At 33.0% G+C, this 19009-nt stretch overlaps 2 protein-coding genes across 2 annotated transcripts; one reads left to right on the top strand and one right to left on the bottom strand.

The window, feature by feature from the left end:
- Window positions 1–4592: 4592 nt before the first annotated feature.
- Window positions 4593–8007, bottom strand: LOC143618099 ((E)-beta-ocimene synthase, chloroplastic-like). The gene is made up of 7 exons (XM_077090425.1): window positions 7766–8007; window positions 7399–7669; window positions 6483–6858; window positions 5841–6059; window positions 5602–5740; window positions 5018–5257; window positions 4593–4916 (listed from the first exon to the last, which is right to left on the bottom strand). Exons 1-7 carry the CDS (start codon window positions 7970–7972, stop codon window positions 4593–4595), a joined length of 1776 nt encoding a protein of 591 aa, XP_076946540.1. The 5' UTR covers window positions 7973–8007.
- Window positions 8008–9373: 1366 nt separating this feature from the next.
- Window positions 9374–11348, top strand: LOC143618100 (uncharacterized). Its single transcript, XM_077090426.1, has 6 exons — window positions 9374–9409; window positions 9984–10031; window positions 10104–10204; window positions 10592–10740; window positions 10843–10904; window positions 11193–11348. The coding sequence occupies exons 1-6, from the start codon at window positions 9374–9376 to the stop codon at window positions 11346–11348; spliced, it is 552 nt and encodes a 183-aa protein (XP_076946541.1).
- The last annotated feature ends 7661 nt before the right edge of the window (window positions 11349–19009 follow it).

Raw genomic sequence — 19009 nt, forward strand, 5'->3', positions numbered from 1 at the left:
TGATCAGTTTTTAATAAGTAAAGGTTATGTTGCAATTATCATTTGATAAGGAATATTAGAATACTCTTAAAAGATACCCCAGGTGCCGAGCTTGACGATAAGCCGAGAAATTGCTAGTCTTGTAAGGCCTTGTTTATGAACTTTAAAAGAGGCACCAAGTACCGAGCTTGATGATAAGCCGGCAACTACCATTCTTGTAAGGGCTTGGTTGAGGAAAAAACATAAATCCTAATATTGACATGGATCAAGTGAAGTATTAGTGGTAATTGATCATTTTAAAATGGAAGCTTGATGATAAGCCAGGGAACTGCCATTCTTGTAAGGGTTAGGTTGAGAAAAAAACTTAAATCCTAATATTGGCATGGATCAAGAAGTATCAGTGGGAACTGATCATCTTAAAATGGGGAATGATTAGCAATGCTGTGAAAATGGATTGTCGATGTTCTTCCACTAAAATCAGTTAATTACTTGTCAAGTGAGTGTGCAGCATAACCTTTAACAACTCTTGGGTGGTTATTACATGAGTTCTATAATTGTCCAACAGTTGTGTGAGTTAATACTTGATATTCAAGGTTAATCCTTTACAACTTAACTACTCTTAATTGATATTTTAGGTATAATACAAAGGGATTGTCTCATCTTTAAAGTAAGTTAGTTTATAGATACTTATTATAAACCGTGCTTACATAAAATGATGTTTTAGTGGATGTCATAAAGTTATGCATACTTCTTTCTTTAGTTATCATGGAATAGCATGACTTAGAAATAAGGTATTATTCCCACATTTAATCACTATAGCAAGCTTATATCACATGTTTACCAAATAATTATTAAACCAAGTTAAGAGGAGTTTTAACCAAGATGATACACTTTTATCCTCAATCATCTCTTTAAAAATATAAAAACCCAAAAATGTTGTCTTTAATTTATGCTTTTAAATTTCTCTTTGAAGCTTAATCATCAACACAAAACCATTAGGATGTTTATTTCCGGTTAAAATAAATACAACGATTTAGTAGTGTTTTTTTTAAGTCAAACAAGTGTGTCTGTGGATCGATACTTGATTCTTACATATATTTTACTACATATACGATATGTATATTTGCCTATTTATTTGTGGTTTAGTTAAGATAATAATCATTTTTATAAATTTAAAACTAGACATTGTGTGAACAAACTTTTAGAAGAACTTAACAACTTTTTCTACCATATCCACACCGCATCACTAGTAAAGTTGAAATTCCAAAATTCATTGGGAAGATGGAGTTGGTCATCTACAGTCGACACAATGCAAAACTGCAAATGATGTGACTTTGTTCTCCGCCGTTTCTGTAACACCCCAACCCAGAACAGGTGACTTGTCACATTTACAGATATCAAAACATAATTCATAAAGCCTAAGTCAAATTAAATTCATCAAATAACCGAAAATGAATAGTCTTCTAAAATCTTGAACTTTATTACTCTCTCACATCATTAATTCCCCTGATTGCCCGGATTCTCGTGAACAAATAAGAAAAACCAAACAAACAAAACACGACTGATCCAAAAATTGCTCAGTAACGGAAAGAACAATAGTAAATGTCAAGACGAACATACAGAAAAAAACCACATATATTGAGCTGAAGAAAGGATTGAATTGACGCCAAAACTAATACAAACACAAACTCGAGATCCACACCGAAACAGAAACAAATGCTTTACATAATTAAAACCATAATCCAACACTCGGTCATAACATAATCAGATGCATATATATAAACATATTAGAAACAGAAGCATATACAGATACTAAACTACACGACTGTGATGTAAATAATGATAAAATAGGTCATGTCACACAGAAGCACCCAGAGCCAGAAATAGAGGGGCACACAGCTAGCTAGTCTATGCACCTATGAGATGGTACGTGTGACATACACGCATTGTTCCATCCCCCCAGAAGTCAGGAGTCAGGAGTTGGAGCTAAAATCGATCTATACGCCTCTAGGGGCTAAAGTCCTACACAAGCATAGGCTAGAGACGTCATGAAATTTGATTACGCACTTTCACGATAAGTGCCATGTCGTTGACGCCCAAACGACAAGTCAGAAAATGCTTGGGTAACAGAGTACTAAAGCTAAAACCATATAACTAACTTATTCAGGAACATGCAACAAAGAGTACAAAATATATATTCTATCGCATGCTTAACAATCATTATAAAATATAACACACTGAATAAACCGAACTCAAACTATAACAAAAAGGTAACAAAAATCCGCACTACAAAGTGATGGACACCGAATATAAAATGATATAGAACTAATACTACGAGTGAAGAAAAACATAATCCGTACTACAAGGTTACGGAATTTAGTCGATACTAAAAATGAATGAAAACAGAAACCATACCTTACACAGAGCAAACAAATCAAATTGTCTTCAACCACTCTTAAAGTCTACATTTTTATTTATGGTTCGAATTAGATTTATAGAACTTTAATGTGATTTCTTATTGCTTTTCCGGCGAGGAAAGCTTTAATATTTTTATATGATACACCAAGTTCGTGCTCGGTTCCATAAATCATAACAAATTTTCTTTTTCTCCTGTTGAATTGTCTCTTGAATGAATACTTAATAAAATAGTTTTACTCTTCAATAACAAAATATATTATATGATATTATAAGTTATGAAAATTACAATCAATATACGTATTGACTTATCAGCCAACTTAGATATTATTATCCTTCATATTCAAAACTTAGCATTATTTTTATGTTAACAGTGTTCTTGAGGTATGATTTTACGGTGTAAACAAGAAAGTAGTAGTAGTTCATGAAATATATTAGTTAACCTACTGTATCGATCTCAAGTCTTAAGACAGAAAACAAACATAATTCTTGATGTGTTGAAATTATTAGCATGTTCATCACCTCTCAATTTTTAGATTCAATGATACTTCATCACTGGAATCGATCAATATCCTAGAACCTATAATCAAAACTATAAATAAAAGATCAGATTCAATCACCTTCATATATAGTCGAACATGAGCAATCAAAGAGACAACAGTGTAGTAACCCGGAAAAGCCACGGGCTGCGATGATCACCAAAACGAATCAACGTACATCCGAATTAAATTTCATGGAAAAGGATTTCGAGGGAACAATCAAACTTAAATACTTGGTTCATGAATCGAACAGACCTGGAAAGCAAATCTGCATCGGAGGGTTGGCGGCTCTGGTGTGACTTATAGTAGGATGACATAGACTATTGATTTAAATTGGGATTTGTTTTAAATATTATCAAATAGAGTAAAAGTCCAGTTTTACTTTATTGATCGAGACAACTTGATGAACCCTTTCATCTCTTAGGACATTTAGTTTTAAATAACCTGTTAAAACTAAGTTTGTTGCGATAATACCAACCAATTTTAAGTTAATAGTTTTACCTATTAAGTTATTAGTTATGGAAAATTAAATTTAGTTTAATTTTGCAAAACATGATTGGTTAATTTATTTTAATACATTTGGTATTAGGTTGGTGGTATTATAACCTATTATAATTAAGCTAGCAACAACAATAGCAAATAAGAACATGTAAATCTTAAATGGTCAAGATTAGTGATTGATCTTGCTAGAGCCTATTAGCAAGACCAATTGGGTCAATGGGTCACAACACAAAATAACTACAAGGATGGACTCTTGGTGCATCCCGTCATCTTTGGTAACTCCCACCGACTTCAGGAACTCCATGAACTCGTCCTCGGTTTTCCTTCGGGTCTTCTTCATTACAAAATTACACTAATACAAGTAATGAAAAACTAAACCCTATCTATTACAATTTTGAACCATCAAGGTGGCCAAAAACGATAAAATAAAACTGAAAACTAAATACAACTTTTGAACCATCCATATGGCCAAAATAAAAATCATTCACCCAAACAAACAAGGTCGGGCCAGATTTACATATTCAACGAAAAATAAGTCGGGCAAGTTGTGCACGATGTAGGGTGTTTGATGAGAAGATCATATACTTAAACAAGTTGTGCACCCCAATATTTGTTTCTGCCGTTGAGAAATAGATTAGGATTAAATTTTCATGTAGTCACGGGATGATAAGTTTCTTCATAATCAAATATTAAGAAATAGTGCAAGTCCCCCTTCTACTTTAAACTTTTATTTCATTTAAATCTTGCAACAATAAAAAAAATTTACTTAACTTCTTGTTATTATTAGTATTGATACTTTTAAATTACAACACATATTAAATAAAATTCATGTTTAAAATTGTTAGGTTAATCGCCACTAATGTACTATCCGTTAAACGACGTATTATCTTCAATTATCGGCATATTATTTTATTATTTTATCTTATCGAATTTTCGTATATTACAGTTTCAATATTTGATTATCATTACTGGACATTAATGTGGATCCTGGATTGCATGGTAAGATGGATCAACTGATGCAAAGTGAAACTAAAATTAAACAAAAAGCAAATTAATAAAACTCATATAACATTAAATGATCAAACCATTACACTAGCTTTATTTTACAGGATACATCCAAGTACATAGCAAGTTGAGCCAAATTTGTAAATAACACGTCTAAGAAAAATGTCCTTGCTTTTCTTCCTTGATGGTAATGGGCTTAACGATGGTGGACAGGACTCGGTAATTGGCTCTGGCATCGGGAGCTCCATGTCCATCCCCAAATTGGTACATACTTTGCGCAACTCGAGCTAGATTAAGAGCCACATCAATGATTGGATACGCCGAGATGTCATAACAAGCATTTCGTGCTTTGATCATTTTCATCCATGCTTTGTCGATTAGGGTGTTAACGTATTCGCGCGCAACATCCTCGCTAACATCATTGTCGCGCATGTAACATGATACTGCATTTGCGCTTTCGCCTCTAGCTATCTCCTCCTATGCATATAAATAAAACATTAAGACAAAAGCATGCATACATGCGTACGTATGTACGCGCATGCGTACGTACGTTTGTGTGTGCGTACATACATACATACCGACGAAATAACTGTATCGTTATAAAGTCGTAAAAGCATCGATGACCATTTGAAAAGTTCCTGGCACTTCTCCAAGGACTCAATTGTATCTTCTTGATTAAGTGATAAGTAGCCGTGAGTAAGTATAACGACTCCTGAAGCCGATACCCATGCATTATCAAGATACTCTTCAAGTGTTGGCATGTAATTGGCTTCGGTCCACTTTGCTTCCAATAAAAATGATTCACATAATTCTCCCCACTAATTGGATCAAAACAAATTATAACACGCATAATCAAGCCCATATGATATATCTAATAAACTTAAAAATAAAATTATATAAATTTAAAAAAACTTGAAATTCAAACTCATATTTTACTAAATTGAATTTATTGAAACACAAGTTTTAAAAAAATTTTAGACCTTAACTTTCTATAAAATAATTGGAAACCTCACTTTTTTAAAACTTAACTCTAAAATATTTAAAAACTTCGTTGTTTTGAAGAATATTTAAAAACTTCACTAAGCATTTGATTAAAACCACCTATGCACTAGTAGATTGGGTCTGTGATGACTATATCTCTACAATAAATCATTAAACTTACTACTTTTGCAAGGGTAGGTAAGATGTATTTTCCTTGTATTATCAGAGTGTCACAAGCCATTCGATTAATGCTGTTGTAAAGTGCAAGGAAGCCTACTTGAAGACGCAGGGGCAATCTTTCCACGGCATTGGCGTCCCACCTAAAAACAATGGTCACGTATCACCGTTATTAATCGCCATGAATTACCTTGAAATGTTTATGGACATAAGTAAACGTTTTACTGATCATATATTTAGAACCTTTTGATGGCATTTGTGAGGACTTCAAGTTCATCTACAGATTCCCAAATGTCATAGATGTCATCAAACGAAGTGATTAATGCACAAACTTTAGTTAGCACTATACGGCAAGAATCATATCGAGGTTGGAATATCATTCCAGACCCCCAAAAGAAGCATTCCATGAGTCTATCTCTTATGAAGCCCAATTGGTTTGATAGTTCTATATTTTCCCACCATCTGTTTTAACACATGCAAAAAAGTTGTTAAATAACCTAAACAAAAAGTTATACTTGGTAAAATCTTGCTAATGCTGGATAATGTTGATGGTTCGAGTCGAGTACGGGTCAAGTCCAGGCTGGGTCATAGCCAGCGGTTTAATGAAGAAATTGGTTTGTTGGAGGAGAAATAAATGTTGGGAGCTGATCGATTCTTGAGTCTGTTGCTTAATAGCAGGATTACGTGGTCATGTTTTGGCATGTATTTTCATTTTTTTATAGGAGCATTTAGTTTCATTTTAATGTACCCTTTTGATTGAATATAGCAGCAAGTTTTTTTTCCTTCTATCTGCAACATTTGCATACAAAGAACACCATCCCATATATAGGGTGTTTGTTAGGAACCTCATATGTTTTTAAAGTGGTCAAGAGAATGTTTACTTACTTTGACACTTGTTGAAGATCTCTCGTGTTTGAGGATTGGACCATGTTGAAATCTAATATAGCGAGTTCAAGCAACAGGTTATTTGCATCTTTTCGCTTACTATATATGTCAATGTGCCATCTAGCTTGTAACCTTTGAACCATACGATATAAGGGGGTATCCAATGCAAGATTTAAGTAGTTTTCTGTTACTTCGTCATTTATATTACCACTAAGTTTCAACAATAGTTCTTTCGCAAGCAACTTGGCCTCCTGCAGATCTAATTCGCTCTCAAGTGCAAGAAAAGAAGCTTCGTATACACTTAGAACTGCTTTGACATCTGATTTTAGACATCCTATCAATCTACCATGGCTATCCTTGAATCTCTTTAGAAAATCTAATTAGCTCCAAATAATCAGCTAGTTAATCATATGAACAGTGGATATATGAATAAGATGAGAATATCTTATATATAATAAATCTTTGATCATATATAAGGTGCAAGATACTAGCAAGATGATTCATGGTTTTTGTTTCCTAATCACCTTTACTCTTAAATAATGAAGGATCCAATAATTTTCGTTAAGGGAAAGAAGATACTTTGGATCAACGATCATTGAGTCATGATTATGTTCTTGACTTCTTCCTTTTTAACATGTTATTCAAATAAGCTTTTTATTTATTGTTATAGTTGATTTTTGATATTCTACAACTTTATATGTTTGGACATAATGTACAACCTTTAAACTTTTATAGGAGAAAGATGCATGACGGTCAGTACAATTTATCACAGATTTGTCTAATATGTGTAAGTACAATTTATCTGACTTTCTGGTGGGGACCTCCCATTTTAAGGCTGGATCCACCTATGCTTAACGAAAATATAAACTATCAATTAGTGTTTTACAATATATTATATTAGAGAAGTGTGAATTACCTTGTGACACACTATAACCATGATCTCTAAGAAGTCTGAATTTTAGAGAACTTGCATAAAGTTCGTCTTCTTTTTGGGATTCGTTTATTGATGCTACTTTGTCGAGTACTCTTGTTATATCGTCTTGAAATCGATAGCCAAGGCCCAACCGTTCAATGTCATCTACGAGCTCAAGCAACTGCAGAGTAGAACAACCATTTTCATATGCGAAAAGCATTGCACCCACTTTCTCCTCTAGCTTCTTCAATTCCACCATATCCTGCAAGTTCATCTCAATTTGATCAAACACTTTATGCGTGATCATATATTATATATACGCATATGCATGCACACGTACACACATACATTATATGGTATTTAGACTTACTGAGACATTGCTTTCCAAGTTTTCAATAAAATCAGGAGTCCAACTAGTTTGCTGGTAGGTGGATACACGGTTTTTGGTTTGCAAAACTTTATTATTGGCTTTACATATTATTTTATATTGCTCTCTACCTTTGTGTGTGACAATTTGTACAGCCTTTTTTCTTTGTAATGATAATGGTAAGGAAAATTGAGAGAATATAAGAGCCATTTCAAAGAATCTCTTACAAATAATTGTACAGATTTCTCAATCTCTTATAATGAGGTCGATAACCAAATGTGTACAGTTATCACTTTATAAAATATTAACCATTGTTTTTTTTTATATTATTTTATATGCCATTATTTTACAATCTACACATTAGAGTGACCATCGGGTCCGCATATTATGAGCTACCAGATGCAAGACGTAAGTTTTAGAAATTTAATATAACTTAAATAAATTTGTAATTTGATGTACATATGTTAAACAGAATGACATGTCGTACATATAATTTTTAGTAAAAACAGTGACATAAATTTTAGTAACTGAAACTACGTTATGCATGTAAGGCTATTGGGTATATATTCACGCTACTTAACTCCACGTAGGCATCACATCATCTACTTCATCCCATTTCACCCCACCTCACCTTAACGGAATAGTTTTACCCCCCCCCCCCCCACCTCTCTTTATTTAATGGAAAATTGACTCTTAAATTATTGTGTGTGTTTGTGTAGAGGATTTTAAAGCCCGTTAACATTTTAATCCACCTTGTATTTAAACGCCCCTTAACCATGAAGGGAGTGGTATGTCATTCGTTAACCCTTGTCATCTCAGCCTTAACGCCTTGCTATATATAGGCTAAGTATAAAATGAAAACCCATTTGAGTTGTGAAAACTCTATAAACCCATTCTCAACCACATGTTTTTAATTAATATTTAAATCTTGTAGTCCACAATTAAAGTGAATAAAAAATGTAAATATAAATATAGTTTTTTTCTCTCCTGAAAACATATATAAAAATTAGTAAAAAATATTAAAAAATAGCAAAACATTTTTTTTAATGTTTCGATGTTTTGTATTAAATGTTACAACATATATTACATGTAACAAAAAATAAAAATAAAAAAAACGATGTTACATAGGGTTTTCGCGGGTTTTCACAACTCAAATGGGTTTTCATTTTAACCTTACCCTATATATATATGTGTGTGTGTGTGTGTGTGTGTGTGTGTGTAAAGGCAAAGATATATCTATCTTTATATATAATTGTTTGCATTTAAAGCCCTCACGTTACATTCCCACCCTCTTGTGCCACCAGATTATTGACGGATACAGGAATTTTTTTAGGTAGTGCACTACTTTTAGATGCTTAAATTCCATAGAGTCGGATATAAATATTTCGGGTCGGTTCGATAGTTCGGATCGGTTCATTACATAATAAAAATACGATAAATCATTCGAAATTAAAAACTCATAATATAAATACAATGGTTTTTATGCATTAAAAAATACTTATAGGTATTCCCTACGAGTCTTCATCTTTTGAAGTTGTTATGTAATATAAATACGATTGTTCGGCCGGATGCCGGAGTACCGGAGGAAGGAGGTGTGGCGCCTGTATAATCATGGTGGAGTGGGGAGAGAGGCAGAGAATGGCGTTTGTAATTGTATCTTAGTTTAAAAATTTTGCTTTATGAAACCCTAAAAGTTGCAGATGAAAAAAAAATAATAATAAAAAAATAGTGTAAAACGGATTTGAACATTTGACCTTCAATTAACCAACTCAGAGGTTTATCCACTAGACCAGTAACTTATATTCATGTTGTGTTGGTTGCTTTCTAATTTACAAGGTGGTTCACTATGTTATTTTCTATATACCAATACGTTATTATTTCGAAACTCGGGTGATTCCAACCACCCAATTACATGGTGAATCCGCCCATGAATTACTCCATTCATGAATGAATACTGGTTTTTCATTCATTCACCCTTTAAAAATTCGCGGGTCTTGGGTACTATCCACGAGTCTCGGTACCCAGATTAGAAAACGGGTAAAACCTCTCATTGTATATAGAAAAGTGAAAGAAAATTAGGCTTAGGGTTTTACGTTATGGAGGTTGAAGAAGAACAAGAAGCCTTCTCAACCAACTTCCAAGAATCAAATCAAATCTGCTGTTACGAAAGAAACCTGATGCGTTAATTACCATACTGCAAAATCTAAACGAAACGTTAAAGCAAAATGCACAAAACAAGCTTCCAGTGATTGTGTGGATGGTAAAAGAAGTGAGTTGGCTCGGTACCTTTAACTGTTTATGAGCAAACAAGATTTTTTTTTAAAAGAGTTTAAACGTGCAGGCTTCTCAAGGGGACCTGGCGGTCGGGTTGCACTTGTGGTCCCGTTTGATATTGCCTATTGTTGGGACCAAATCAGGATCTAATCCACAAATAGTTGAAAGGTTTCTTTTTTTCTTTTCTTTTTTTTTTTTACTATCTCACTGTATAAAATATGATTACAAAAAAGTAAATTGTTGGAATCATAAGATACTTTCTTTTCATTAAAACTATTTAGAACATTGTAAGCATTTGAATAAACGATTGGCAACGTTTAACCCATTTATTTATTTATTTTTTGTGTTTATTGGATACTCTCTGCCCAAAGGCTCAAACTATCTTAGTGAACGGTGCTGTGCGAAAGGGTGCGCGTTTAGTGCCACCATCAGTGCTCGACTTGCTATTGAGTACCACATTCCCTTCATCATCAGCTCGTCTCAAGGTGGGACTTCTGTAAGGCTATATTGGTCAGTTACGAGGCATTATATATATTCAAATTGTTTTATTCACAGGATTATTATCGTACAAGCAACAGAAAGATTTGAAGCGGTGTATCCTACATTAAAAAAGGTGGCACTTGCTGCTACCCCTGCAGGAAGCAAAGCCATGAAACAAGTCTATCAACAAATTATTAATATTTCTTTAAGTGCTTATGGAGAAGGTACACTTATTTAATAGATAATTAATCTTACAAATTGAAGAAGATATAAAAGTTAATTTCTTGATTTTATTTATTATTTATTTATTTATTTTGCAATTGCAGGGATGCCTGAGCTATCCAATGAAGCATCTAATATTTTTATATGGTGCCTAACTCAATATCCTGTAAGGTGTTATTGAGATAGTCGCGCGAATGGAGGTGCGCCAAAGCTACGATGCTCCTCGTTGTGGCATTTGGTGTGGGGGCCACGTTCTTGGCTCCGAACGCCTTGGAGTCGTTGGATTGGAACAAGTTATCTGAAGTTATAAACATCCAGAAGTTCGTTTAAGATGATGATGATGATTAATATACACAGTATCAGCTAAGCAAGAAAGGTTGAAATTGCCCTACAATAATAAAATTATATAAGAGTGAGAGTGAGTGAGCTGCCTCTTATTTATCTTTTTCTTAAGGAAGAAGAAGAAGAAATGGTACTTACACAAGAGCAAGTTGTTGCAGAAGATATTGATAATGTTCAAAGAGATGAAACGGCGGTTACGGAAGAACAAGTTGTTGATTTTTACTGTTTTAATAAGCCAAAATGTGCTGAATTTGCTAAAACGAAGTGAAATCTGCTGTTGACCATACTTAAACGCGCTGTTTAAGTGTTGAACTGCTGTAAATGTGTTGAAATCTCCTATTTTAGTGCTGAAACCAGTGTAAAACATGCGGAAACAAGCTGTTAAAGGCGCTGAAGCGTACTGAACTACTGATAAACGAGCTGTTTAACGTGCCAAAGCTGCTGAAACGTGCTGTTTGATACGCTGAAACGTGCTAAACTACTGATAAACAAGCTGATTAAGTACTGAAGCATGCTTAATCTTGCTGAAACGAGCTGTTCGTGTTCGTTTATGTTTGTTTGTTTAAAATCTAAAAAAACTACGCATCACAATTGAAATAGGTCAAACATTAAAATATAATGGATATTACAAACTAACTGTACTAAATCAAAACGAAATAAAACAAATCAGTACAAAAAATAAAATAGCAAAATGATTAAAAACAAAAACCTAAATAAACCCTGGTAACACGGGGCCAATACCTAATGTGTGTGTGTGTGTGTATAGAAAAGGGTTCAAATAAAAATAAGGGATTTTCTAGAAATGGTAAGAACCAATAGATTTTTGACATTTGGCATTACAAATTATGGTGAAAGAACAATTCTAGAAAACTATGTCGGTTATAATGGTGAAAGAGTAATTTTAGGAAACTATGTCGGGTTTTGGTAATTTTAAATCTTAACCATTGATTAACATGATCTAATGGTTATGATTTATTTCTAGCCTTCCTAGAAAACTACTTGTTTTTAGGATAACACTCCCCTTTATATATATATATATATATATATATAAACCTGTTCTAATAAAGTAAAATAATTGTTGACACTTGTTATCTTTTGGTTAATTCTCACAATTATTTTCCCTCCAAAACTAAGATCTTAATTAACTTTAATATATGTAATAGATCAATAATTATTCACTTTCCTTTATACTATATTTATATTATATTATATATATGTATATATATATATATATATATATATATATATATATATTTATAAAAATAAATATTAACATATTGTTTTACTATATATTGCAAAATACTTGGTGAAATCCAAAAAGCAACAACAAACCATGTTTGTCAAAGATTGAAAATAATATAATTTTAAATGTTATCATTAACATATTGTACTATGTATATTGTAGGAGATTGTAAAGAAAAACAAAACTCGAATATGCTTTCATTTTACAAAGTTATTTTTTTAATCATTAAATTATAAATATATGCTTAAAAGTCGACCTATTTTTTTATAACCAGTCAATTTATCTATTATTATTGTTATTGTTATTGTAAATTGTCATATAAATTTATAAATTATAAATCTATGCTTTAAATCTATCCATTTATTTGTCGGTTAATTTAGTAAACTATATATGTGTTAAAATATAATGATAGTATATACCAATCACTTTCAGGCATAACAAAGTTTATCATATTTAATTTCTTAGCATTTTTATCAAGCATTGTTCCGAGTTTTTTTGTCTTAAATTTGATTTTTATGGGTCAAAAGTTGGTTAATAGATTGTTTGGTACATGTAGATTTATCATCAAATTTGTTACGGGTTCAAAGTGTTGACTTGAAAATGCCTAACGGATGAAAGTTAAAATTTTAAACATGATTCGGGTTTCAAAATTATTTTTAAGGGCATTTTCGGAAAGGAAAATTGGAAATAAATAATCCCACCTTTTGTGTATTGGCCAATAATAATCCCACCTTTAAAAATCACTACAAACGGTCCCACCTTTTAACTATTTTTGTCTCACTGGTCTCCCGTTAAAAAATACTTAACGTCGTTATGTTTTTTCTCTAGTTTCAAACCGATGTTTTAGGGCTTTTGATTGGAAGAACGATATGAGTTGACTGATGTAAAACTTATCTCGAAACGGTGATTCAAATGATTTGATTTTTGTTAATTGGAAATTCAAGCACCCGAATTAAAACATTGTTTCGTCGTTTGGATCAACATTTCGAGATAAGTTTTACATCGGTCGACTCGTATCCTTCTTCCGGTTAAAAGCCCTAAAATATCGATTTGAAACTAGGAAAAAACTTAACGACGTTAAGCATTTTTTTAATGAAGGACCATTGTGACAAAAATAGTTGAAAGGTGGGACCATTGGTAGTGATTTTTAAAGGTGAGATTATTATCAGGCAATACACAAAAGGTGGGATTATTTATTTCTAATTTTCCTTTTTGGAAATAATCAAAAGGTTCGGGATTTGGCAAATTGACTATTTTTCCCTTGACCATTAAAATTTAAGAAAATATTGCGAACATTTCGACATGCCACCCCAGACCTCTCAATGTTTCTATCTTTTATCAAGTTTGAAATATTTATTTGAGCATTAGCTTTTTCTTCAATAGTAATCAGAACGTTATATGGAAAGTAAGTCATGCAAAACTATGTTCAAATGAAGTAAAATATTCACAAAATTGAATGAGTTAATATGTTATTTTTTTATGTTGTTATTATGACAAAGTCGAGAAGCTCCCTGAAACTTATCAAAATCTTTTTCATGGTGTAGCTCAGAAAAACATAGTTCATGAAGAACATCCGTCATTATAATTTAATGTTCTCTTTTCCTTCGATGTGTGGGAAATTGATAAACATATCAATAAAGATAACACTTATTTTGTATTTAGGCTGAATGGTTAGAACTTCTATTGTATGAGAGGTCATATTCCTGAAATTGGTTAATAACCAAAATTCTTTCAATTATATATGTATGACGCTGAGAATGAAATTTTCAACAGAAAGAGCGTTCTCGGGTACATTTCTGCATATGCATTTTCTCATTAAGTTTATTTAAAAAAATCATTTGTGATATAAATAAAATTAATTTATGTACACATAGTATAGATACAAGCATAGATGTAATATATTTTTTCATATTCGTTATCTAATTATTTGCTTTACTTGTTATTTTATAATTTGGATAATCCCGTGTGTGACACGGGCTCTAAAGCTAGTGTGTGTGTGTGTGTGTGTATATATAGGGTTGGGTTATTGTACAATAGTATAATCATATCTTATCGTACATTACGTACGCGACTGTCACATCCCGTTAAGCGATTTGGGGAAGCGTAAAACGGAAATGTAACAGACACCTCTGATATCAACCACATTGTTTATAAAGAACAATACAAACTACTTTACAATATTTTACATTGATCTAACTTCATTTATAACTAGGTGATACAAACTAAATCCAGCCCGTTAAGCGGCTTTATTTCCTATTAGCACACTTGCATCACTTCACCTAGCATTGATCGCAAGTCAAACACGTAGCACATTGACTTTCTAATCCAATCCAGTCCCTGAAAAACATGTTAAAGAGGGTCAACTACAAATAGTTGGTGAGTTTCACAAGTTTCAAGAAATCATTTATGCGTACAACAATCACAGTTTGTAAATACGCAAGTATGTATGCATGTACGTTCACAATTCCGTTTGTTTGTTTGTTTATGATGTAATTATGCTAAGCTACAGTGAACCCTTGACTATCTGTGCTGCGTGCATCCATTTCCCACGCTCAATCAACCACTGTGGCCCCCTTTCCGCCCACAACATGTCCCGAGTAGCTATGTCTAACACTACATAGCGTGTTTGTATAATTATGGTCATCTGCAAACAGGATAATGTCTCAGCAAACCGTGCTGGCCCCGCCTGGGTTTGTCAAACCAATATTACTATTCACAAGCCACCGGCTCGAAGTTAATCACTATGTTCGTGGGGACTTTCGTGTGTTAGTACTTTGATAATTCCCATCATCAAACAGTTTAGAATATATATTGATATGTATCAACATGTTTTTCACCCCAAAAGTTCGTAAAAGCAGTTTAAAAGTGGGGTCATGAAACTCAATATTTAGTCAGTATTTAGTAGCGCGACAGTTCCTGTTTTGCTTGACTTGTAATCACTGGTCCCTATAATTAATATTATAATAATATTAATATTTTAATATTATTATAATCTCAATACTAAACTGGGCTGTGTATCTAATCTGGGTATAGCTGCTATGCACAGAAAGTGTCGATAGGCTTAGATTGTGATGTTGTTCAATGTCTAATACTTAAAACCGAACGTTGCTCAGTTTCCTCATTTTCCCAGCTGGGCTAAGTTGTTCGTTTATGCGTTCTGAAAACAGTTATGGGGATGTAAGTTTGGGTAAATATGTTGGTCGATAAAATGATTAAGCTATAAAGAAAGATCACATATTGGGGTTCTGGATTCACTACGGGGCTCGTTTCCGTTTATTCAGTTTGATTTGAGAAGAACGCGCACAATCTATCCAAATTGTTCGGTTTTCTCATAAAAAGTTCGTTTTTACTTAATTAATCCAAAATATGATTTTTGATCACTCTTGGTGTTCTGATATTCCAACAGATTCGTTAATCACGAACTCGTCGGTTTTTATCACAATTGAATTTGTTTAACTTTAAATTAGCACAGTTAATTATCAGTTAATCCTTAAGTTATGAAAATTTAGCCACTTATCAATTAAAATATGTAGATTTTTATAAAAATATTGCTGGAATTATTTAATGATTTATTATTTTATAAAAATTCATTTTATATGCTATAGTTAGCCCGAAAATCATCCGTTTATACCAAACAATCTCCAAAAATTCCACCAGAGTTTCTGAGTGATCAGAATATGTACTAAAACAACCTGGAAAAATCCCAAGCTCTAACAATCTTGCCAAATATCATTTCCGAGCAAAAAATGACTATGAAAATTTAAATAAACGCAATTGCCCAAAATCTACTTAGGCTTTTTCAAACGCTCCCAAATTTCATGTGTGATCAAAATATACCAAATCTGAGTTTCCCAAAAAGTTTCATAATTTTTCAATCATTTTAACTATTTCTCCCAAATAAACGCCCCAATTCGGTAATAAATTCGCCAAATATTTTTGGATGGTCGAAAAATTACCAAATTTGAACAGGGACTCAATTATATGGTCCCTGATGTCCCTGCAAAATTTTATAACCTAACAATATGCACATAACAATCGAATCCTAAACAGCCCGTAATCGAGTGTTTCAGTATTACCTTAGCGGTTTCGGTTCGATTTTGCCTTTCTAATCAAGTTTTCGGGTTCTTTTCCTCCTATGAAAGCTAGATACAGGTCCTATATCACAAATCAAGCAAGTTTCATCAACATAACAGCCCCATAACTTAGGGTTTCGGCTTGGGTATAAAACCGAACTTTTGAACCGTAAAAACGTCGTTAAAACCTCTAATCCGTTTTTATGGCAAAAAAAAGTATGATTATGATTCCTAACCATGTGTATGATTAAAATATGTTTTTGTATCATTTTTAAGGTTTTTGCATTGTTAGGAATGATTTTTGGTAATCAAACTATGTTTATATGAAATTAAACGAGATTAAACATGTACAAAATTAATTAAAATAAATCTAATACCTTAAATTCTTTGAAGGGTTGTTGAAACACAATGAAAACTCCAGAAGTTGGCTGGGTTTTTATGTCACAAAATGTCTTTGAGGTATTAATAATATAAAGGAAACCCACATGGGGGGTTTTCCTTTTTTTACGATCAGAACATATATTGGGCCCATTTTGGCCCAATAATATGAATTTGCAAGCCTAGATGCAAAAGCCCAATTTCAAATTTATTTCGGGTTCGGTTTTTGACGCGAAAAATATATCAGGTACGTCAAGCAGTGCGAAAACGAGTGTTTTTCGGCTATTTTTGTATAAATTTATAAAACATAGTATACGTTTATAAAATTCGAAAATATTTTCACGGATTGCTTAAAACATTTCAATTAAGTGTTTGTTAAGTCTTTTTCGGCTTAACGGATGATACAATGCTTAGTTTGTAACTATCTTTTGCGTTTAAATCTATAGCGGGTAGTTAAACGAGCATGTTTTTGTTCAACTTGTTTGCTATCGAACTAAGGCCATAATATTAATATGTTAGCTTATATTAAACGTATATCACTTATAGATGGCCCCCCGAGATATCTGGGTCATAACCAGACCCGTTCGGTTATCCGTTCGTTCGTTACGCAATAAGCGGTTAAACACTTATTCGATTTGTAAATCTTGAGGTGTAACCGGTTTTGTCACGAATGTCACATTTTCCCCCCGTTAAGAAATTTCATCCCTGAAATTCAATATACTAGTTAAAAGTTTCTTAGGAACAATCATGAATATTTGTTTTCTTTTCAATGTATATAATTCCCCGTTAAGGCATTTTACCGAACTTTGACCATTGAAATTTTGTTGAGTCGTAACTGTTTGCCTTCATGTCTATTATTTATATGGGTTCTTTACAAAATTTATTTATGTGTGAGTTTCCAAATGTACTATCTCTGCCTCGTCAATATAGCACCTGTTTGCTTTGAGGTAACTTGGTACCGTTCTATGTATGTTAATGTTAACATATCAATTTCCTCAACTCAAGTAATACCTTCCAAAGGTTAGCAAGCTACTAAATACATTGGTATAGTTCTTTGGTCAGTCTTAGGTGGCGTTCAGTTTGTTTTTGAATTTTACGAGTTTTATCTCTGGTATCCGGAATCAAATTGGATTTTGCATTTGAGTGTTGCTAACTTTTAGTCTATTAAGGTGACAGTTTATATTCTTGCTCGTATCGTACTAGTTATAGTGTTGCTCGTATAATACTATGGTAATTATTAGAATACGAGGATTAGGCCAATGGAAAATGTTGGCCTTTATTTCCTTCAAGATTTAATATACAGGTGCAATGCAATTCTCCCAATGCTTGTATAGTTCGTCCAGATTGATTATTTATTTAGGAATGGCAGGCCGTGCTTAAACCAATTCGGTTTCTTAAGTTTGACAGAAATGAATAGGTGAACTGATTATCTTAATATGAGGTAATCGAAATAGATAAGCATATAATGGTAGGCGAGCCTTTCAGCTATGTAGTTATTATAATTCGGGAAAGAAATGTGTAATTTAAGTTAGCTGGTCAATTAGGACTCGAACTACATTGTGTTCCCGGGATGATTTATGAAAAAGTGTTACGAGACTCATAGTACTCTGTTCTCTCTTCCACTGGGTGTTTCCAGTGATTGTAACATTACCGAGGGCCTTTGATATTCTACCTTAATGCTAACACGACTCATACATTCGGACCATCAATAATATTCCTTTAAATCTTTGTACATCTTGTCGGCACCTGGATGAATAGAATCTTTGGACATATGTGCTTTGTCCATGATCTGGTCACATAGTTTACCAGAAGTTAGAATCTAGACTCGGTTTGTTGGAGGTATAGAATTTCATTGGGTTTTTCCTTTCCAAAGTTCTTATCCTCCCCGTACAAGATTTTGTTTCCCAAATGTTATGCTCTTAAGGTTTTCTTTTAGGTGATATGAATATGCCTGATAATGTTTGTCTAAACAATCGTTTCAATTACCCGCACTTTCCAATGTTTAACTTTATCCCTTCATCTTAAGGCATCGATTTTTCTCAATTACTATTGTTCCATGACTCTACTCGTCTTCCTTACCCCGTATTGAGTTTTGACAGTTCAATTGCAGGTCATAAGCTTTTGTGATTCATGTAAATTGTGCATTTAAAGGCATATAAATAGTATTCCCATGACTTAGGTGTAAAAGTAATTGTCCCATACTCCGGGTCAAAGATAGTATAATTCTTCTCGTGA

The sequence above is a fragment of the Bidens hawaiensis genome, unplaced genomic scaffold (assembly GCF_021521415.1).
Source record: "Bidens hawaiensis isolate Kalapana, Puna unplaced genomic scaffold, B.hawaiensis_p1.1 tig00063408_1, whole genome shotgun sequence".
NCBI classification, from domain to species: Eukaryota; Viridiplantae; Streptophyta; class Magnoliopsida; order Asterales; family Asteraceae; genus Bidens; species Bidens hawaiensis.